Source organism: Giraffa tippelskirchi, chromosome 2, assembly GCF_054371585.1.
Source record: "Giraffa tippelskirchi isolate mGirTip1 chromosome 2, T2T-mGirTip1v1.2.pri, whole genome shotgun sequence".
NCBI classification, from domain to species: domain Eukaryota; kingdom Metazoa; phylum Chordata; class Mammalia; order Artiodactyla; family Giraffidae; genus Giraffa; species Giraffa tippelskirchi.
The window spans coordinates 162,842,223-162,866,451 of record NC_137276.1 but is presented as its reverse complement, the minus strand read 5'-3'; the positions used below and the strand labels follow the sequence as shown (position 1 = coordinate 162,866,451).

The 24,229-nt window shown below is 35.9% G+C and overlaps 1 protein-coding gene and 1 long non-coding RNA gene across 4 annotated transcripts; one reads left to right on the top strand and one right to left on the bottom strand.

Moving 5' to 3' along the window:
• Positions 1 to 18: 18 nt before the first annotated feature.
• LOC145538794 (uncharacterized) lies at positions 19 to 2,606 on the bottom strand. Its single transcript, XR_014077252.1, has 2 exons — positions 1,906 to 2,606; positions 19 to 215 (listed from the first exon to the last, which is right to left on the bottom strand). It is a non-coding gene; the product is annotated as an uncharacterized LOC145538794 (long non-coding RNA).
• On the top strand, positions 2,006 to 24,071 carry PPP1R2 (protein phosphatase 1 regulatory inhibitor subunit 2). 3 transcript variants are annotated; one of them, XM_081571454.1, is made up of 6 exons: positions 2,006 to 2,428; positions 13,219 to 13,326; positions 15,204 to 15,281; positions 15,839 to 15,939; positions 19,854 to 20,021; positions 21,627 to 24,071. In XM_081571454.1, the coding sequence occupies exons 1-6, from the start codon at positions 2,307 to 2,309 to the stop codon at positions 21,671 to 21,673; spliced, it is 624 nt and encodes a 207-aa protein (XP_081427580.1). In that variant the 5' UTR covers positions 2,006 to 2,306; the 3' UTR covers positions 21,674 to 24,071. The 3 variants fall into 3 exon arrangements, with proteins under 3 accessions (XP_081427580.1, XP_081427579.1, XP_081427581.1); XM_081571453.1 differs by having other exon boundaries at positions 15,839 to 15,942; XM_081571455.1 differs by lacking the exon at positions 15,204 to 15,281.
• Positions 24,072 to 24,229: the final 158 nt, after the last annotated feature.

Here is a 24,229-nt window from a genome sequence, read left to right as displayed (position 1 = left end):
GAAGTACCACATACTGGGTTGGTTTTAAACAACAGAAATTTAATATATCACAGTCTGGAGACTAAAAAGCCCTAAATCAAGGTGTCAGCAGGGCTGGTTCCTTCTGTGAACTCTAAAGGAGAATTTTCTCCATGCTTCTGCCAGCTTTGGGAAGCCCATGTGGCCCTAGGCTTGTAGATGTATCACTCCAGTCCTGTCTTCACATGGCTTTCTGCCTATAAGGACACAAGATATAGTGGATTAGGGGTCCACCCTACTTCAGTATAACCTCATATTAACTAGTTACATCTGCAGTGACTGTATTTCCAAATAAGTTTAGATTCTGAAGTACTGGAGGTTAGGACTTCAATATAACTTATTTTTGAAGTGAAGTGTTTGTCGCTCAGTTGTGTCCAACTCGTTATGATCCCATGGACTGGTGGTGGTTTACTGGCTAAGTCGTGTCTGACTCTTGCAATCCTGTGGACTGTAGCCTGTCAGGCCCCTCTGTCCATGGGATTCTCCAGGCAAGAATACTGGAGTGGATTGCCATTTCCTTCTCCAGGGGATCTTTCCAACTCAGGTACCAAACCCGGGTATCCTGCATTGCAGGTAGATGATTTACCAACTGAGCTATGAGGGAAGCCCATGGAATAAAGCCTGGCCGACTTCTTTGTCCATGGAATTCTCAGGCAAGAATACTGGAGTGGATAGCCTTTCCCTTCTCCAGGGAATCGTCCTGACCCTGGGATCAAACCTGGGTCTCCCGCATTGCAGGCAGATTCTTTACTGTCTGGACCACCAGGGAAGCCCTAATATTTTTAGGGTAACATAATTTAACCCATAACAGGAGGCAACTTGCTTAATCTGAGCCCTCTGCCTTTCCCACCTGTACAGTTCTAGTGCTGGTGCTGCATGGAGAGAGCCTGTGTAGCTGGAGTGGATACTACCCCCTCCGCTGGCCTGAGCTTAACTTTAGATACACCTGAGTCCTAAGAGTGTCCCCAGGGCTTTAAACTCCTGCCTTTCCCTAGAATCCACTTCTCACAGCAGCCACAGCACCCACAACCAGGATATACATGTATGCTGGCCCATTACAGCGTTGAGTTCTCTTTTTCTCTCTCATCCAAGTCATCCCTGGTATCTTTCACTCACACCCAGGCAGAGATAAGGTGGAGAGACTGTGTGTGGGAGGGTTTTGTTTTTTTGTATTTCTCTTTTGAGACTCATCTTACAAAGACCTAGACAGTCCCAGAATTTTTGGCCTATTTCACCCAGTGTTGGATGGCTCCTTACACTGAGTTCCCAAGATTTGGGGGGGGAGACAGATTCTAAACCACCATTCTAGGAACTTCTGCCACGATCCCTTCCATGGGATTACCAACACAGAGGCAGAATGTGGCAAAATGGAGAAATATCAGACCAGAAGCATAAGTCTGAATGAAGTTCTATGACCACACACTACAGATGGGTCTTGTGATAGTGGTGGTTAGGTCATTTCTCCTCTCTAGCCTTCAGCTTTTCCAATGGTAAAAAATGTTAGACTATTTCAATGTTGATGTTCTATGATTTCATAAAAGTCAATATTCTATGATCCCACAATAGGTCTCTAAGGACCATTCCAATGCTGACATTTCATGATTTTATAATGGAGAGTTAAGCTTTTTATGGTTTTTAAATGGAAGGAAAGAAGAGACACACTGCATTTCTCTGAAAGTCAGTTAATGTCTTTGGGAAATGATGTCACCTTCGAGCCTCAATTTTCAGACCTATAAAATACAGAACTAACAATAAGAGCCTCATGAAGTGGTGGGAGCGACGGTGCTTGGAGAGATTTACAATTCGGTACAGAGTCAAACTGGAAACCTCTCCTAAGGTTCCGTCAAACAGCTTTCAGAGCCCCAGCCGCGGTTGGCGCTAACTCACCGAGAGGGCTGGGGGAGGGGGCGGGGCGAGGAGGTTGGCCTTGTTCTTGCCCCGCCCCCCGCCCCGCCCTAGATATCGCGAGAGGGCGGGCCCGCTTGGCATTAGCGTCGGCGTCGTTCCGGCGCTAGGCCGGCTTCTCTCCGCGGGCCACGGTTAGAGTGCCGGTGGCCAAGGGCTCGCGGAGGGCCGCCAGCCACGCGGCGTCGGCTAGACGTCCGAGCGTCCGAGTCGTTGTGTCGTGACAACAACTCTGGTGGTTATCTCCGCGACAGCAGGTGCGGCCGCTTCAGCCCCAGACGGGCTCGGCGGCTGCCTGGCGAGTTTCTGCTCGCGCCCAGCCCTTTCCTTCCTGAACTCGGCGCCAAGCAGCGACGCTGAGCCGACCGCCGGAGCAGCAGGCAATGGCGGCCTCGACGGCCTCTCACCGGCCCATCAAGGGGATCCTGAAGAACAAGAGCTCTACGACTTCCTCTGTGGTGGCCTCGGCCGAACAGCCCGGCAAGAGTGTCGACGAAGAGCTGAGGTGAGAGCCGAGAGGGGCGGCCACTCGCCCACCGGGTCAGCCTGGGAAGCCCCACCTTTCCCCCGGTGCCGTTGCAGACCCCCAGCCGGACCAACCCCAGATCCCGAGCCCGAGCGCGGCCGGCGGGCGGGGCGGTTGCGTAGTTGCGGCCCCTGGGCGGCTCAGGTCTCCCTCCGCCGGCCAGGCTTAGGGGTGGGGTGATTATAAAGAAGGCTGGAGCTATGACGTTTATTGTGTTTGTGTGTGTGTATTTAACATATATACATATATAATAATTTTAAAACATATATCAGGATCTTTAAGCTCTTGGAGATTGGGAATATTAAAGAACCAAATTGAAGTTGTAAAGCTTCACCTGTTAAGCAGTTATTACTTCACTTCGTATTCGAGTGTCTAAAATTCAATAATTAAAGGGTATTTTCCTGGATTGGAAATCCTTTAAGATGCAGTCGTAGACTAATAAGAGGCTCCTCCGTAAAAGAGATTTCTCCATTTTTCTAATTGCCCTTCTTCCACGGTCATTCCTTTTTAGGTGAACATTATCGAAAGAAAAGCATCGTGCCACATTCACTCCCTTGGGTCCTGGTTTGTCATTATCTCTGCATTAAAAGAAACAAGACATTTTCCCAGTCTATGTTTAATGGAAAGCTACTTATTGCTAATTATTTTTGAATCTGCAGCAAGACTTTGAGCGCTTTCTAGTCTTTGTTCCTCTTGAAAGACATATCTAAGCTCAGAACAGTTCAGAAAGTACCAAGTTAAAATGATGCCATGATAATTTAGTTGCTTTTGCATACTCGCAAATACATATGTGAAAAGATGTTGACCTATAGTATTGTATGTGATAGTAAATAATTGGTAACAACCCAAGGTCCATTAAGAAGGACTAGTGAAATATTAATTATAGTACATTAGTATAATGGGAAAATAGACCAGCCTTTAAAAGAATGAAATAGATGTTAATGGCTCAGAGAAAGATACCCAAGGTGCAGTCCTCAATAGAATAAAAAAAAAAGGTGGAAAACTGATAATATATAGTGTAAAATGAAACACTAGGTTAGAAGTCATAGAGGGGCTTGAGTGTTCTAAGATACTAAGCATACAAGGACTCTTACATACTGGAAATAAGGCTTAAGAAAAGTTGTTGAAATCTGTGAAGTCATAAAGCTAAAATTAGGATGTTCCCGAAAACTTTGAATATTGGAACTAGGGCACACCTGTTTAAAAAGATCATTTTAGAGCTATAAAAGGAACTACAGTTTGGTGATGGTGAATTTATGGGGATTTGTGTTGTCTTGAGGAAAACATGAAGTAAGATCATAGCTTAGAATCGTGGCCTTTGGGGGTTGGAAAGGACCTTAATTTGTCTAGCAGCTCTCCTACGCCTGGATGTTTGACCCTTACATTCTCCGACGTGCAATTTTCCAACCTCTATTTGGGGTAAGCTGCTTCAGATTGAGGGTTGTAATGGGACTAAAAAAACAGAATCTTACCAGACATAGCTGTAACAAGAAGACTGAGATAGTCTAAAAACCAAACTATGGAAGGCTCTTATATGACTTCAGGGTATTCGGCAGCAGCACTGTGGTTCTCAGTGGCATTTAAGTTATTTAGTCATTCTCCAGCATGAGCTTCTTTCTGTTTGGCTACCAAGTAGCTGCTTATATTTTCTTCTGTCTTTCCCTACTTCTGTTTATTCTCAACCTTAGTCTGCTGTAATTTCTGGTGGCCCCACTCTGTGTATTGGCGTCTTTATACAATTGATCAGGATTTACCTTCCAAGTCCTGCCTGGAAAGCCACTATACTAGACTGATTTACTTACACAGGGCTGCTCCTTCTCTAGGAGCTGCTAACAGGGCAGATTCATTTAAGAGTGGCCTTTTGCAGGGCGGTTGACTTTGACTTGTCTAAATTAGAAGGTTATAGTCCTATCTTCAAAGGGAGCTGCCAAGCCCTAATTGATTGAGGTTTATGATGTTTGGTTCTAAGTAGTAAAGGGGATGGGTTTTTTCATGATAAGTGTTGTATGACTATAAAAGAAATAAACTAATTCTTTTGGTAATACAATGTGCATTGTTATTTATGTCACAGTTCATACAACCAATATTAGTGACTTTATGAGAGCCTCTTTGAATGCAAACAATGAAAGTATAGTTGAAGATATTTGAAACAAACTTTTTGTAATGTTTAATGACAACCAGTATTTTTCCTTTTGTTTATAAAGGACTGAAATAAATAGCTCTTTCAATTACAATGCACTTAAACTTCAGAAACTAAAAAAATATAGTGTAATGGTCTAGCTTTAAATGTTGGAACCAGAGTTTAAGGCAAAATAATCTCATGTTAATTAATGTGAAAATGACCAGGGATTTAAGTCAATTCTCAGTGTTCTGAGTAGTTACATTCTGTAAAGTCACCACAAACGCTGGATTAGTTCTTGCTGAACTGTTAACTCCTAGAAGAAATGTAAAAATAGGTTACTGTAAGCTGGTGGTCACAGCATTTTCATCACCTTTTAAAAATTTGTTTGTTTAAAGACACCTAATTTAATATATATTGATTCATTAACATTGAACACGTGGCCAACAGCACTATAACTCATACGTGAATGAAGAAGTTTGTCTAACACATATTTTCACCATAAAGCACTTAACAGCTTTCTTGGGCTTAGGAGCACTAGATAGCAGTTAAGCACTATTCTTGGGAGCCATTTTGAACAGCCAGTTCACCAAAAAAGCGAAAAACGTGGCACTATAGACTGTAAAAAGGACACATTTACAGTAAGAGAGCTGAAACAAGGTTTAATCTCAGCCAGGAACACGTACATGTTCAGGCTGCTCAGATTTTTCTCACTCTGTGCATGTATGAGAGAGAGAGAAAGCTCCTCAAGTATTGATTTTGAAGTTACAGGTAAAGTTTAGCAAGTAGGCACATTTCCAAATACAGAATCCATGAATAACCATACCTTTTATTGGTGCCTTTATCATGTGAAATACAGTGGTGGTTTCCCTTTTCTGCACAAACCACTCCCTGACCCCATCAATTGTAAGAGGGTATAACTTAACAGAACGTTTTATGTAACACAAAGAGATGTTACTAAGGGGTTTTTAAGTCATAATTGAGATGTGCTATTCCAGTGGTCTCTAAACTTTTTGATTGTGCATCATTTATTAGGAAAAAATGAAATATGTTTCAAATATGTTTGTTTACAATTAGATGGTATCTCAAGGTTCAAAGTATACTTAAAGTGAGGTTTATATACTGCCATATTTCAAATAGTCTTCAGGACTCTCTTAATACAGTCCTTGTCAAACCATCTTTTTTTTAATGTCACAGTGCTGTTATTTTCTTATTCTTTATACTTTGCATTGGTACTGTTATCTTCAATGAGTAGTTATTTCAGGTACCCCTTTCTGAGGGTTAGTTCAATTAAAACTGGATAGAACCTGTAAATCCACATAAAATTAGGCATAGATAATCTCAGTACACTGTAGCACGCTGCTAGTATCAAAATACCACTAGTTAGAACACCACTGTCATCCCCATTATTGTGGAATTCCCATTCTTTCTGGATACTTTGAATATAGTAAACAACCTGTGAATGTCAAACATAACAGTTATAGTGAGTAAGTACATGCACTTCATCAAAACAAGACATCATTGATTTTAAGATGTACCATGATTTTATGTCACAGCAAGAAGAAAAAATGCTACCAATTACAAGATGTGAGAAGCTCTATACAGTCAGCAAAAACAAGACCGGGAGCTGACTACGGCCCAGATCATGAACATGTTATTGCCAAATTCAGACTTAAATTGAAGAAAGTAGGGAAAACCACTAGACCATTCAGATATGACCTAAATCAAATCCCTTATGATTATACAGTGGAAGTGAGAACTAGATTTAAGGGACTAGATCTGATAGACAGAGTGCCTGATGAACTATGGACGGAGGCTCGTGACATTGTACAGGAGACAGGGATCAAGACTATCCCCGTGGAAAAGAAAAAAACGGCTGTCTGAGGAGGCCTTACAAATAGCTGGGAAAAAAAGAGAAGCAAAAAGCAAAGGAGAAAAGGAAAGATACTCCTATTTGAATGCAGAGTTCCAAAGAATAGCAAGGAGAGATAAGAGAGCCTTCCTTAGCGATCAGTGCAAAGAAATAGAGGAAAACAACAGAATGGGAAAGACTAGAGATCTCTTCAAGAAAATTAGAGATACCAAGGGAACATTTCATGCAAAGATGGGCTTGATAAAGGACAGAAATGGTATGGACCTAACAGAAGCAGAAGATATTGAGAAGAGGTGGCAAGAATACACAGAAGAACTGTACAAAAAAGATCTTCATGACCCAGATAACCACGATGGTGTGATCACTCACCTAGAGCCAGACATCCCGGAATGTGAAGTCAAGTGGGCCTTAGGAAGCATCACTATGAACAAAGCTAGTGGAGGTGATGGAATGCCAGTTGAGCTATTTCAAATCCTGAAAGATGCTGTGAAAGTGCTACACTCAATATGCCAGCAAATTTGGAATACTCAGCAGTGGCCACAGGACTGGAAAAGGTCAGTTTTCATTCCAATCCCAAAGAAAGGCAATGCCAAAGAATGCTCAAACTACCGCACAATTGCATTCATCTCACATGCTAGTAAAGTAATGCTTAAAATTCTCCAAGCCAGGCTTCAGCAATACGTGAACTGTGAACTTCCAGATGTTCAAGCTGGTTTTAGAAAAGGCAGAAAAACCAGAGATCAAATTGCCAACATCTGCTGGATTATTGGAAAAGCAAGAGAGTTCCAGAAAAACATCTATTTCTGCTTTATTGACTATGCCAAAGCCTTTGACTGTGTGGATCACAATAAACTGTGGAAAATTCTGAAAGAGATGGGAATACCAGACCACTTCACCTGCCTCTTGAGAAACCTGTATGCAGATCAGGAAGCAACAGTTAGAACTGGACATGGAACAACAGACTGATTCCAAATAGGAAAAGGAGTACATCAAGGCTGTATATTGTCACCCTGCTTATTTAACTTATGTGCAGAGTACATCATGAGAAACACTGGGCTGGAAGAAACACAGGCTGGAATCAAGATTGCCGGGAGAAATATCAGTAACCTCAGATATGCAGATGACACCACCCTTATGGCAGAAAGTGAAGAGGAACTAAAAAGCCTCTTAATGAAAGTGAAAGAGGAGAGTGAAAAAGTTGGCTTAAAGCTCAACTTTCAGAAAACTAAGATCATGGCATCTGGTCCCATCACTTCATGGCAAATAGATGGGAAAACAGTGGAAACAGTGTCAGACTTTATTTTTCTGGGCTCCAAAATCACTGCAGATGGTGATTGGAGCCATGAAATTAAAAGACGCTTACTCCTTTTAAGGAAAGTTGTGACCAACCTAGTTAGCATATTAAAAAGCAGAGATATTACTTTGCCAACAAAAGTCTGTCTAGTCAAGGCTATGGTTTTTCCAGTGGTCATGTATGGATGTGAGAGTTGGACGGTGAAGAAAGCTGAGCGCCGAAGAATTGATGCTTTTGAACTGTGGTGTTGGAGAAGACTCTTGAGAGTCCTTTGGACTGCAAGGAGATCCAACCAGTCCATCCTAAAGGAAATCAGTCCTGGGTGTTCATTGGAAGGACTGATGTTGAAGCTGAAACTCCAATACTTTGGCCACCTGATGCGAAGAGCTGACTCATTGGAAAAGACCCTGCTGCTGTGAAGGATTGGAGGCAGGAGGAGAAGGGGACGATAGAGGATGGGATGGCTGGATGGCATCACCAACTCAATGGACATGAGTTTGGGTAAACTCCGGGAGCTGGTGATGGACAGGGAGGCCTGGTGTGCTGTGATTCATGGGTCACAAAGAGTTGGACACAACTGAGCGACTGAACTGAACTAAACTGATATGATGTCATCCATTTTAAGATATGTATTTTGTTTTCAGAAATATTAAAGTGAGAAAAATGTGTGTTTGGGATTGTTGAAAATATAATGTTAAGTGTTACTAAATTCTGTCTTATTAGAAGTGTTTAAGGTTACTGATCAGTAATGGAGCCACATTGCCTGGGTTCAGATCCTATTTACTACTTACTATGTCTGTGACTTCAACAGTGAGTTATTCATTATAGTTCTGCCTAGTTTAATTATTAAATGAGTTACTAAATGTAAAATGTTTAACACATTACTTCAAATGTTAGTCTTATTCTATTAGAAGTATAGAAACCTAATTTTCCATACTTACGTGATTGTGTACACAGCATGCTTTGGATTCACTTTGTTCAATTCAGATTCTGTAGTAGTCTTAGGTAATGTAGGCAAATTCTGCTTGGAAAGATTGTACTTAATTTCCTTTAACATAATTTTATGTAATCATAGTTCAACTATCTCATTTTCTGCCTATAAAGAGATATCGAATATTGTCAAAGGGTCACTGATTGAAGTTTTCCAAAAGTGACCTTTTATTTACTAATTGCTTTTATTGTTAAATCTTTAATTGTTCAACCTTAAAGTATTGTACTTTGTCAACCTACAGAAGTTGAATCTTCATTTAAGAAAGAACCATTTTTTGAAATGTGGGCTTAAGGTTTAACACATTGAAGCAAAATCCTGCTTCCAAACTTGGATAAAAATTAGAAAGTCGCAAGCAACAAGAAGTATGTAGGTCTTTGAGATGGCATCATATGAGTTATCAAAGTGGAAGTGAGAAGTGGTGACTTTTTTTGGTGTAGACTTAGGCTACAGGGAAACTAGTCACCCAAGAGGGAGCAACTGAAACTAAGAGGTGCTTTCACCCTTACAGCTGGTTTTCAGTGTAAGTGATCGTGCCCTTGTTTTTTCTAAGTGGCAGTAATGGCCCAGTGAAGGTCATAGGAATGGCTGTGGTAGTATTGGGATTAAACTAAAATTCACTCCTTGGGTTTTGTTGCTCACCTGATGTTAATTCTACCAAAACTTAAGAGATGCTAATTCCAGTATTCTTTGTCCTCTTCTCAGTTTCTCGGACTTCATTACTTTCCTCCTAAGAATTTCTAATGTTCTTTGGAGCCTATTGTTTTATGCCCTTATTTAAATTCATGGTTTTGCAAGATATTATTTCTCTGGATCTTGACAGTGTAAGGATTTCTTTTTCTCTTAGTATCGTGTTGAAGAAGTAGACTGAAGCTTTGGATATATAAATCTTTAATTCTGTTTATAGTAGAAAGTAAATGGCAAGCAAAGTACAAAAAATTTGGGTTATATAACCCAACAAGGTGGTTCTTTATAATATGGTTTATTCCTTATATATACCTTTGAGTAATATATAATGTGTTTAAACCTTCTCATAAATTTGAGTGTGTTCTTTACATTTATGTAGCTATAAATATCTCTAATGAGAATGCTTCCAGCAAATAGGCGAAGGATGCAAACAGTTCACACAAAGAAAGTAAAATAAGCATTTCTTTCATTATTTATTAGGTAATAAGCAGAGAAACAGACATAAAGCAGTGTTTAAGTATCAATTTATACCTGCTCAGGTGGGCAAAGTTTTGGTAATTATTTGGGGACATTACAAACAGTGCTCTCTTAAGAAAGAAAAACAGGCTATGTGGCAACATAGAGTGATCTACAGAGCTCTTCAATTTAACCCAGATATGCTTGTCCTAGCAAATTACCCTAAAAATATCACTGAATAGAATATGCACAAACATTTCTGCTTAAAGTAGGAAGACATTGGATTCAATCTAAACAGTTAACATTAGGAGAATAGTTTATTATTGAATATTATGCATGTAATACTAAAAAGGTAAAGACTAGAAAATACGAGCAGCTCATTATGATAAAATGCATATACTGATGTAGGAGCTGTTTTTATGTATACTATATGTACTGTTTCGTCTATATATTTTTATATACTGTGATAGCTTGGGTATCTTTTCTTATGGTATATGGAGTGGAAAGAATATACAGAAATCAAAATTGTTAGTGGGTTAAGGTGCTAAGGTTGTGCATATTAAATTTTATCCTTAATTTTAGGAAAATATTTCTTATATTCTACAGTTCTTTTCTTCTATCATTTATCTTACAGAACAGATTTACAGCATTTGAGGGGTACCTTTTTAACCGCAAAGGGCCATATTCATCTTCTAATGATGATAAAATTATTGTTTTTAATTAAATATTGCTAGCATTATTTATTTTTACTTTGAGATTAGGACACACTTAATAAAGTCATTTTGTATATGTTTATTTTTAAAATATTTTATTGTAATGTAATATAGATACATCTGTCTCTGTTTCATCGACTACGCTAAAGCCTTTGACTGTGTGGATCATGACAAACTGGAAAACTCTTAGAGAGATGGGAATACCAGACCATCTCACCTGTCTCCTGAGAAACCTGTATGCAGGTCAAGAAGCAACAGTTAGAACCCTCTGTGGAACAACTGATTGGTTCAGGATTGAGAAAGGAGTACGACAGGGCTGTCTGCTGTCACCCTGTTTAACCTATACGCTGAGCACATGATGAGAAATGCTGGGCTGGATGAGTTACAAGGTGGAATCAAGATAGGTGAGAGACACATCAACAAACTCAGATACGTGGATGATACCACACTAATGGCAGAAAGCGAAGGGGAACTAAAGAGCCTCTTGATGAGGGAGAAGGAGGAGAGTGAAAGAGCCAGTTTAAGACTAAATATTAAAAAAAACTAAGATCATGGCACCCAGCCCCATTACTGCATGGCAAATAGAAGGGGAAAAGGTGGAAGTAGTGACAGATTTTCTCTTCTTGGGCTCCAAAATCACTGCAGATGGTGACTGCAACCATGGAATCAGATGATTGCTTCTTGGTAGGAAAGCGATGACAAACCTAGACAGTGTTGAAAAGCAGATGGTTGTACAATAATATGAATGTATTTAATGCCACAGAACTATACACTTAAAAATGGTTAAAATGGTGAATTTTGTGTTATGTATATTTTACCACAATAAAAATATGAAGGAAAAAAGTGCTTAGTCTTAAATGGGGACACTGTGTGCACTTTAGAAAGCAAAAGAATGTAGAGTCAGACTCACCTGCCATGAGTGGGCCCATGTAATTTTTTTTTTTTTTATTCATACTTTTATTCCAGTTTCATGAAATCTTATGTGTGTACTATGTCATGGTGTTCAATGTGTATATTACTATGAAAGAAAGTGAAAGTGCAGTCACTTAGTTGTGTCTGACTCTTTGTGACCCCGTGGACTGTAGCCTACCAGGCTCCTCCGTCCATGGGATTCTCCAGGCAAGAATACTGGAGTGGGTTGCCATTTCCTTCTCCACCATGTAATTTTTAAGGTGACTTAGAATATGAAGAAAAGAATATGATACTAAAATTTTAAGTGTGTCATTCTTCAAGAGCATTTCAAGATCAGGTATTGGAAGATTTAGGAAAATTGAAAATACCTGCAGTAAAACATCACCAATGTGGAGCAAATATGGAAAGAATGATTTGAATCTGTGGAAAATCCACATTCTTTTTAAAGTAGTTTTATTTTCAAGTATATAATCAAGTCATAGATTGTATATGTAACAATGTTGTTGACCTGCAGAGAGGTTGTTTTTGTCCTTTTTAATGAATAGATAAGGATTTGTAATTAAGGCATTTAATTATTGATCACCTTAGTAGTTGTGCAAGTATTTTGTTGGATGGATACTAATGGATATTCATAAAACACTTACAAAGCATTTCTAGTTTTCGTAAGTAGATTTATCTCAGGTGATCTGAATATACCACTTCTTAGCAAATTAAAAAAAATGAAAATAAAAAAAATAAAATTTTAGAAAACTGAACTATAAGTTTATGTACAATCTAAATCTTCATCAATAGTATCTGAATTTAGTGAGATTTTCTCTGTAGTTTTATGTTCTGATTCTTTTGATTGTTATGGTATTGGTGGTGGTTTAGTTGCTAAGTTGTATCTGACTCTTGCAACCCCACGGACTGTAGTCTGCCAGGTTCCTCTGTCCATGGGATTCTCCAGGCAAGAATATTGGAGTGGATTGCTGTTTCCTTCTTCATTGATTGTTATGAATACTGCTAAAAAAAATTAGGCCAAGAAAAATATTCCTGTTGTGTTTTTTTTTATCAAACTGTTAAAAATATATGATGGATCCAAAATCTTTAACTGTTGAGATCAAGCAATGTATAAATTCCAGTTTTTGCTGCTGTTCTATAGGCTAAATGAAGTTTAAACGTGTCATAATAGATTTTTGAATGCCCAGTGAAGAATCTGAGTATTCCTGTGTATCCACAGTTTCTGCATCCTGAGATTCAACCAACCATGGATCAAAAATATTCTAGGAAAAAATATTTCCAGAAAATTTCGAAAACCAAAACTTGAATTTACCATGTGCCAGAGCTATTTATTTGCATAGTTTTTATATTGTATTTATGACTATTTATATTAGGTATTAAAAGTAATCTAGTAATAATATAATGTATATGGGAGGGTGTACAAGATTATCTGCAAATACTCCACCATGTTATAGAAGAGATTTGAGCATCCTTAGGTTTTGGTATCCATGTGGGTCCTGGAACCAGTACCCCAAGGAACAACTCGGATGTGTGGGCACTGAGTATTCTATAAAATATTTACTTACATTTTATTGTAGTTACTTACAGCTTTTACCTAAGTTAGTTTCTATTCCAAGAAAGTAGATGTAAAAATAGAAGTTAGCAGTCAAATAGAAATTGAAATGTGAGATTTGGGTGTTTTTTTGTCTTTTTTACATTAAGGAAAATTTGAAAAATTTTCGTTTTAGTAAAAAGTCCCAGAAGTGGGATGAAATGAACATCCTGGCGACCTATCATCCAGCAGACAAAGACTACGGTTTAATGAAGATAGACGAGCCTAGCACTCCTTACCACAGGTAGTGTTTGTGCCCAGCATTCCTTTTCTCAGTTGTTTGTTTTATATTTGTTACTGGAACAGTAATTAATAACCCACCTGCATATTTTTGTGTAATAGTATAAATAACGTGGAACTTCATGAAATCCATTTTTTATGTTACAGTTACAGTATTAGATGTATATTTATTGCACCTCAGTCATCCCTAGCTGCTAATGATATGCTAAGATTAGTGATTTCTGCCTTCCTTAAAGTAATCTATTTGTAAATAGGAAGACGGGAGTTGGGCTTGTTTGCTTCTTCTTAAGTAGATAGCAGGGACTTCCTCATTCTCTTTGCAGAAAAGGGATAATTTCACAGATGGTTAACTCTTTTTTAACCCATGCAAAAAGAAGTGGACATTACTGCTATCTCATGTCCTTATTTTTTAACTTAAATGATATTGTAGTTCATATAATTGCTTTGGAATTGTTAGTTTTGAGTCTTCCAGAATTTTTTTTTTAATGAATTTTAAAATGATAGTGTGTGGCTGTAGTACGTATGAAGACTAATGCGCCAGTAAACATAATGGGTTTCTAAATAAGTTAGAAATACCTACTTCAGATCATGCCTAGATTGTATAGAAAGAAGATTTTCAGGGCTGAAATATTTGTCACTGAAGTAAGATGACAGAAATCCATGCCACAACTAAGACCTGGTGCAGCCAAATAAGTAACTAAATAGATAAATTTTTTTAAAAAAATAGAGTTAAATTCTGTTTTAAATCAATGGATGAAACTTGGGAAGATAAATTGAAATAACTTGATAGTAAAAACAAGACTAAACCATGAAGACTGTGACAAAGGGAGGACATAATGAAATAGGAGTACAGATACTGAAACAATAAATCTTGAGGGAAGAAATAGACATATCATTTATGAAAGTGATCCTCCTAATTTGCTCCTAATTACAGATGTATACTTTAAAACATATCTTAAGAGTTTCATTGTACCAGAATCCAAAGTCAGTGCTTTCTTCCTTTTCAGTAAAGGTAGTAGACATCCCTTATCTGTGTTGCTTGGAGATACATATCCTAAAAAAATTAAGATCAAACATGATTCAAAAAAAAACCAGCTTGTAGCCATTATTTTAAGACTGTTTATATTTAAATAATAAAGATAACCATTTTTTTTGCCATTAAGTGGAGAGCAAATTTTTCATTAAAAAGTAGATTGGGAAAGCTAAATAACTTTTAAACTTCCTAGGTCTTAGGATCTAATTTTGTTATTTTACTTAACCTGTATCTGCATAGATCATTTGTGTCTTACCTTCAGTGAAAAGAAAAGTGTTAGTTGCTCGGTCATGTCCGACTCTTTACGATACGTGGACTATAGTCCACCAGGCTCCTTTGTCCATGGAATTCTCCAGGCAAGAATACTGGAGTGGGTAGCCATTTTTTTTCTCCAGGGGATCTTCCTGACCCAGGGATCAAACCTGGGTCTCCTTTATTGCAGGCAGATTCTTTACTGTCTGAGCCACCAGGGAAGCCAAGTTGATGTACAAATACATATTCTAAAACCAGATGGGATTTCTTTTGCATTAATTGAATTCAGTTATTAGAGAATAATTGAAATGTTGGTGGTTTCTTTTTTTTTCCCAGATGATTTGAGTTTTCAATATTTATTTTCATGATTGCAGTAGGTTTTTTTTTTTTTTTAATTATTTGAAGGCTTTTCTTGATTAGTGCTATACTTTTAAGTATTTGCATTGAATAGGAACAATTTAAAATTAAACTTCAAAGACGACAACAGGGCCATAAAATATTGATACTCTGGTCAGTAGAATTATGTTCTCTACCTTGTTTTCCTGCTTGAAAAATTATAGTTCAAGTATTAATTTATAATGTGTTTGTCATCTTAGTATGGTAGCTGATGATGAAGATGCATTGAGTGATTCAGAAACCACTGAAGCCCTGACCCCAGATATCTTAGCTCGAAAGTAAGTATTGATAACTATAAAGCATTTTCCACAACTATAAAGCATTTTCCACAACTATAAAGCTGTGTTTAATTTTGCAGAGTTAAAGAGATTTTACTTTACTTGTACAAGTGTAAATAAAAAGCATGTGCTAAATGAATTAGGTTTATCTGGATTTTTCATAGCAACCTGTATAGTCTTATTTCTAGGTTAAAATCAAAAGTATGTAGATGAGTACCAGAAGCTGGTACACAGATTCCCTGTGTTGATTTCCTGCATAGAGGTTTTTTGTTTTGTTTTTTTAATATCCTGCCACCTGGGTATTAAAGATACAAGTGAGATAGGTAAAAATAAGTTGAATTCCTGAAAAAGTTCTATTCCTTTGCTGTTCACGGATTTGTCTCCACTCTTCTTGTTTTCTATACCCATTACCATTCTTTAGCTTCCCCCCCCATCAGGTTATGGCTAGCATACTAATGTTCTTTAGATGTTTTTATGAGACTCAAAAGTTGAATAAGACACTAAACTAATATAAGACAGTCATAATGTTGATTTCTTTGTAAATTATTATTATATAGATTAACTGCTGCTGCTGCTGAAAGCTTGGAACCAAAGTATCGAGTTCGTGAACAAGAAAGCAGTGGAGATGAGGATAGTGATCTCTCACCTGAAGAACGAGGTAGTTTATTTAACTCAGAGTCTACACGTGTGTGTTTATTGTATATCAGCTTTGTCCCCCCTCATTTCAAGAAAATATTGCCATCTCTGAAGTGATTACAAGTGTTCCTTTCTTTGTACTAAGCATCTATACTAGGTAGATTACTCAGTAAATGTTTATTAAATTAATGTATTTAGAGGTCATTGAGTATTTGGATAATCTTAAAGTGGATCGCAGTAAGAGCTAATTGGTTGTAGTTTTTTCTGTATTAAGACAGTGGTGAAGTTTACCAGATGAATCAGATTTGGAGTAAGGATTTTTTATTATGTCCTACTGAACAAAAAGAACAGTAGTATCATAGGAAAGGAGATAAAAATAGTCCTGTCAACAATGATGAAAAAGACTCTTTTAGTCCATACGGTGTGTACACAGTTAAGCATTGCTACCTATTCGTGTTCCTGTTTTTACAAGTATTAGTGCTTATCTGTGGAGGTAAGGAAAAAAGAAAGATGTTTCACTTTGTTGCTTTTTGTAATTTTGAAGCATGTGAATGTATGACCTCAAGAATTGAAAGTTGCATATATAATTTGTTTTCAATTATTCTTAAAAGAAAAACCAAGCCTATGTATAGAGTGAAAGGATGCATGAAAAAAAAACAAAAACCCTTAAAAAGAGATTGTTACTTGAAGCCTTGAAATGTGAAAACTATGTGTACTGTAAAGAAGTTTAGAAACTCTAGAATTAAGATTGCAAATATTTGCTAGTTAGCTGTCAGGATCTTTGTCGTGCAGCTACAAAGGTAAAATTGGCTATTCCCTCCTATCATGTTTAGAATGTAGTTTATTGAACTAAACAATCTGAGCCAAAAAAATAAAAACCAACAGCAACAGTCTGAGCCTAATTGCTATACAAGAGAGAAATTTTATATACAGCATAATCTCAGGTTGTATTACATTGATGATACTGTCTATCTTCTGCCCTTGGTGACTTCCTATTTTCCGAAAATATACCCCATGAGGCCCTTGAAAAGAGTTTTCAGATAGAAATTGTTCCTTGAGCTTGTTAATTCCTTATTCTCTGAAAACATGATCTATTGAGAACCAAATTTTTTTATTACTTCTATTACCAGTTTTCATTAAGGAATTTCCCCCTCAAATTGTAGTCCCATGAGTTAACCAGCAGGGGGAACCATTTTACTAGTTACAGTTTTCACAAATTTTTCAAGTTCCCAGTAGTAGAATTACTGATACAGGTGTTTTTAATGCTTTTAAACAAATTACATGTCTGAACATCCTTGTTTATTGAAAACATTCTTAGAAGATTTTATCTTGTAACTAGTTGCATAACAATTAAAATATTGGCTATGGAATCAGATAAATCAAAGTTTATACTCCAGGTTTGTCACTTATCTAATTTGCTTAATTTCTCTGACCCTCAGAAATGATCCTCATTTCTAAATTGGAGGCTTTAAAATATTTAGATTCATTAAATGAAATAAAGAATTTAAAGCACTTAGCACTGATTCTGACATATTGTTAGTACACAGGAAATACTAACTTTTAATAACTTAAAATAATTGGTATATTCTGCATTATATTTTGGGAAACAATAAAGGAAGGTATAACAAGGATAATTTACTTGTCAGGTTCAGTGGATAGTTGATTATCATTATAGCCAGGCCTGAAACCTTAAGATTTTTGTTTTGTACTCTTTTGTATTATGTTGCTCTGCCATACAAAGATTTATAAGTAAAATTAATATACAAAGAAGGTTGAGACCACTTGTGTTAGCAGCTTTCTATAGAATGAATACATAAATCATATAATAAATGTGAGTATTCCAAAATGAAAAATATATCTCTAACAAGCAAAACCCAAGTTTAATATCTCTTAGAATTATGCATAGTTGACCCTTGAACAACATGGGTTTGAACTGTGCAGGTCCAATTATACTAAATACCTAATACAGCACTAGACAATCTTGTTGAATGCATAGATGCAAAACTGCAAATATGAAGGGACAGCTGTAAGGTTAAATGTGGATTTCAACTGTGAGGAGAGTAGGTGCTCCTAATCCCCACATTTTTCAAGGGTTAGCTGTATATTACATCATAAAAAACAATGAAAATACAAAGGGGGAAATCAGAAACCTTTGACCAAGCTAGGGGATTAAGTTATAACTCATTACTTAATAACCTTTTAAAATTATGTAGTAAATCTGCTATGTATGTGGCAGAATTTTACTATATCTTCATATACTTTATTGTCTAAACTCTGGATCATTTTAAGAATGAAAGGGTCACTATTATCGTTCCACTAGACAATAGGCATAAACTGAGCTTCCTGGGATGTGGCCATTCTAACTATATTATAGTGAGAAAACAACATATGCAGAAAAATATGACACATCTTTATAAAAAATACATTTTTAGAAAAAAGTCAAATTATAAAGTGTTCGTGATTATTTAAGGAAATGGATGTGTTTTAAGATTTAAAACACATTTAAAAAAAATTTTTTTTCTAAGTTACATTAAAGAGAACGTGTGTTACTTTGTACTGAGAAAAGGTCTTACTTTTTAGTAAATATATCTGATATTGGAGGCAGTTAGAACCAGTTTTTGTTGTTTTTTAGTATTGGCTTTTACATCGTCTGAAAGTCATCACTGAAAATTTAGTCGTAAGGATTTGGTCTTTTATTGATTTTTTTTTTTAATTTTACTTTCTTCTAAAATATGATACTCTCAGAGAGTAAAATCAGAAAAGTAACTTAGAAAAGAAGAAAGATGCCTGGCAAGGTCTTGGTAATTTGAAACAAATGTTTATGGGATGATGATACGGATGTTGATCTCAGAACTTTCCTCTCCCAACCCAAATAGAGGCTGAAAAGTATTTGATCAGTAGTGACATGAACTGTAAATACCTGTTTTTAAGACATAAATAAGTGTAGATGGTAAAAACTTAGAGGGAGTGACTTGCCTGATGGCCCAGTGGTTAAGACTTCATGCTTTCACTGAAGGAGTTGAAGGTTTGAGAGAGGGAATTAGAGGACATTTAGAAAGTACTTTAAATAGAGGACATTTAGAAAGTACTTTGAATAGCCTTATTCTGAGAGATTTCTGTTATGCTTTTCTGGCGTTAAGATATATTTATGAATGCACTAATAAACCTATGGTGAGTGAATTTTAATGCTCTTTACAAAATGAACCAGTGGCAATTTTATGTCATTCCCTTTTTGTTTTTTAATTTACAGGTCTAAGAAATTCTAAAATATTTCTTGATAAACAATAGATCTTTAAAGTGCTATCTATTGATAAAATCTGGTTGGTTGTGTTGATTTACAGCTATTTTTATGTTTCTGTGATGACTTCATGGATTACAAGCATTTTTAAAAGGAAATTTTTCTTAATTGTAAAAATAGAAAATTTGAGAATGCTAAAATCACCCCATAATTCCTTGATCCAGAATTAATGACTGTTAATTGCTGAGTCTTATTTTGTATGTGTGTGTGTGCACATGTGCATGCATGCAGGCTTTGTACATAGTATGTATATGGTATTATAGTTTTCCTTTATCCCATTCAACTCTGTCTGGAGAATTTTTCTGTATCTTTAAGTTTCCTTCACAAATATAACTACTAATAGCTCTTAGTCTCCCATTAAGATGGACATGAACCATCTAAGGCAAAGGTTGGTAAACTTTTTTCTGTAAAGAGCCAGACAGTAAATATTTTAGATTTTGAGGGCCATATGGTCTCTAGTGCAGCTACTCAACTCTGCTTCTGAGTACAAAAGTATATTTAAGCATTACAAAAACAAATGAGTGTGACTGTGTTCCAATAATATCAATACTTTACTTACCAAATAGACACAGGCTGTAGTTTGCCAGTCTTTGAGCTAAAGACTTCCTATGCCTACTTTTTCTTTTTTAATCTTGTAGAAAAAAAGCGTCAGTTTGAAATGAAAAGGAAGCTTCACTACAATGAAGGACTGAATATTAAGTTAGCTAGACAATTAATCTCAAAAGACCTAAATGATGAGGAGGAGGATGAAGAAATGTCAGAGACTGCAGCTGGAGAAAGCATGAATATAGAAGAATCAAGTCAAGGTTAGATGTTTTGAAAATATCACTGAGACACTTGTGATCCTTTGTGCCTAAGTAATATATTTTATTTTGCTTGAAACATCGAAGAACCTCAGAAAATTTTGCTACAATTCACTTTTTATGCCAAAAGCTTAGAAAACTTCAACCCCTATGTTCCAGTTTGAAAATTGTTTTTATGCTGAAGTTGTCTTAAGAACATAGGTTGTGCTATATGTCTATGTTGTTTGGTCTACTGGCTTTAAGCAGTGATGTCTATCTTCATATTAAGATACACTTTATTTTTAATGTTTCAGATCATATTTTATTTGTTGTAACAACGTCAGTTAAAGTTAAAACTTTTTAAAGAAACAGGTTTTTAACATGGAAGATCTGTTTCGACATCCCTTCAGGTGTAAAGTATGTCATACCCTTCCAGTGTTGACTCTTGACTGTTGGGTTGACAAGTTATTGGCCAGTTTTTGTTTGTTTTGTTTTTAAGTCTCAAACAACCTGCCCCTGCAGCCTACCAACTCTTGATCAATCATAGGAAATATGTTTTATTTATTTTTAATAAACTTATTCTGGCATTCAACAAAGATGAATCTTCTATACCATTAATGCAGATTTTGTGTCCATCTGCCTACTCTGTACTGCAGACTGGTATTTTTTGAGTGAAGACGTAACTTACTTTTATGTGTTGTACCTTAGATGGTTAAGTCTTAGGAAAGTAAATAATTATTATATTATGGTTTTGGTGAGCATGTATGAAATGTAAGTGACTTCTGTGGAAGAACCTGATGACTGTGTCTTATTATAACATCAAGATTGCAGTATTTTTTTGTTACCCCATGTTATGCTTTTGCTTTTCAGTTTGTTTCCTTTCAATTAGCACTTCCTTTTGATTTTATTCACCATATTCTGTTCAGCTTGTATTTAATGTAAACAAACTCTATCTTGAGTGGTTATTTCTATATGTCTCTCTTTTCTCTCTTTTTAAATTTATTATCTATTTTTAGGTGACCTATCTGTATCTTGGTGATTTCTTTTGTTTTATTCAGCATAAACATTCTTCGGTTATAACTTTTCATCAATTTCTACTCTGACTTTCAGTATCCATTTGTAGCAGCTCTAACAGAGCACTGGGAATACCCCTTATTTGCTATTGGAAATTTGTGCTGGCACTGCTGTGGCAAAGGTTAAAGGGATTTCTTTTTTAAGCCACAGCTTTTGAAAAATAACTTTGGCCTTTGTCTGTGGTATATTTAGACTCTGAGGAAATATTTTGCCATTTTTATATCATAAATGCAAATCTTTTATAACTTTGAATATTTGAGTTGTAATAAACTCTTAGCTTTCCATTTATGACTTACTCACAAAAGTGTTTAATGTGACACCTGTTTGTCCTACCACTAAGTAGATACACCTATTCTGCTCTTTAGACTATTACAAGGTATACAGATTCTTTCTTATTGTTCAGTCTGCATGAACTATGTCTTACTTATTTTTTAGATTTTTTTTCTATTCATTTATCATCTGTAGCAGTGGAAGGGAACTTTAGCTCAGGTGGTTCCAAGTTTGGCAATACTCAACAAACAAATGATGTTGCTATTTTTTCTTATATCATTGCAGGATCTGCTACAAGTGACCAACTGCAAAACAAATCACAGAGTTCATAGAAGAGATTTTTTTTCAACACAGTAATTGTCAAATACAAACTCTGTTACTATAATATACTGCTTCTTGTTCTCTACAATTCATTACTTAAGTACCAAAATACATACCAGTTATTATATATTGCCAAGAATTAAATAACTTGAGACTAATTAGACTGAAAATGCCTAATTGATACATATATTCTTGTGCCTAGTACTTCACCACAAATACAGCATAATGTCATCCAAAACTACGTTACTTTTGTAAGAACACTGGTTAATTTGTATAAGATATATAGCTTTTTATGCTTTAGAAATTAATATCTTTTGGGGAGGGAGAGGGGATCTAATTTATTTTCTTCACTTCTAGATGTGATAGCTCTTATAAAAGGTTGGGTTTTTACAAAATCAAAATCCAGTTAGAACAGCAGATCATAGAGACTGATAAATATATTCAGTCTGAAAAGTATTTTAACACATGTCTTCAACTTGTCTGTTTAATTGAAGAGGATTACGTTAATGAGTTACTGTTGCATTTTCTGGCATACTACCTTTAAAATTCCTGTTGAGTTTCTTTTATGTTTACAAGGAAAGGATTAAACTTCTTCTCATCAAAACTAGTTTTTTTCCATAAGTAAATTGTCAGGTTAAATTTGCACTAATGTCTGCTCTGACTTTTTTTGTACACTCCATGGGCAGACTTCAGATCAGTCTTTCAATAAATATAATTCTAATATAGTTTCAGCATTCCCTTTATATACCTGTGTTAAACTCCTGCCTTTGTCTCTTACTCCTTTCCACACATACGCACAGAATCCTTTACCTTTACAAAGGATCATAAAGATTGTCATGACATTGGAAACTTTTCCTTTTCTCACATAATCTGTCATTTGCTGCAACAATGAAAATCTTACTTTGACTATTAATGCCTATACATTCTTCTAATACATGGAGAAAATGAATTGAATAGCATCAGTACTAGACAGGAAATACAATTCAGCTGCAGAATTTTCTACATGTCTCTGACTTACAGCTTGCTAATTAAAGTGCTATTATTAGTTTATTGTTTGACTTAATTAGACCTTAGAAAACAACTGAGGTTTTTTTGCATGATGAGAGAATTGTGTGTAACCAGTGATATGATGATAGTTCCTGAATGTATAAACGGAATTCTGAACACTTTTTAATTTAAAAGCTTAAAATAGTTCCTGCTTTAAGGGAATATGATAATGTATACTATGACAAATGTTCTTTATTCTTCTAACACAATAAGATTTGGACTTTTTCCCCCTAAAATGAAGTGCAGTTCCTGTGTATCTTAGCTTACGTTTCTAGTCAATTATTTGTATTTTAATTTTTTGTTAGTACCAAAAGAATCCATTATATGAGCAGACTTTTAAAGTAATTTCTGTATATTGTATATTTGAATTGGCTTTTATTGAGCAGCTTATCGTCCACTTTCAAGCTTATGGAAATATCAAATGTCAAAATAAGTAAAAAGTGGGAGAATTATTTACTGTTAGAAGAACGTTTTTATTAGTTTGGATGTCTTCTTTTTTTAATGGAATCTAATCAGTACTTCTGAACTGCAGGTATAGTGTTCCAACTAAAACATATAAGCTAGTAGTACCACTGATTTATAAACTAAACAGTGTTTATCCCTGCTTTCTGAATTTAGAATATTGAGGTATTCTTACCTGTTTAAACTTCTCTGGGGGTATTTAAGCTTATACATATATGTGTACATATGTTCATACACACAGATCTCTGTTTTTGGTTTTCTCATTTCAAGTTCTTAGAAGTATTCACGTGCTCTTTATTTGTAGAAATAGCTGCTATACAGTAAAGAACAGGTAGGAACTTTAACAACTGATCCTTTTGGTGTTTTCTACAAATTATTTCTTGAAACTTCAATCACAGGCAAACTTGCATTTCTGATTTCTGGAAATAGTTATCTCAGAGGAATAAGACATGGCAAATAGCATGCTCAGTAGAATTTTAGGTAATCAAATGTGACTGAGTAAAATTGTTATCATTGTCATGAGTTCCTAATTGATGTGGTATTGAACTATACAAAAAATGAACCTTTATGACTCAAGTTATATTTTCCTTTGGAGAAAGTTATCTGTCAGTGTTCAGTTCTAGCCCAAGTAGATTTTAATTTCAGTTTTTTAATCAGTATCTCTTCTCTGCTTAACTCTTGATGTCATCTTTTCTGTGTATTCATTTTTCAGTCTGAAATTCAGCAGTGATGCTCTTTAAAAACTGAGACATAAAATGATATAAATGGATTGTTAAAAATAACTTCAAATTGAAGATTAAAGCAAAGTGCCATTTTCCCCTAGACTTTCATTTTGTTTACATTTTTTCCTCTTACATTAGTACACTGAACGTATTGTAATAAAATACAGTCATATGACAATTGCTTGTGTGTGGATTTTATTTTCTTGCTACCCAGGTCTCATGTTCTATTACTGAGTGTTCTGGATACCAGAAGAGGGTCTTGGACTTCACTGTGTTAGAGTAATTTGTTTAGTTGCCCAGCATTGTGCTTGGTGTCTTAAGATATAATCCTCAAAA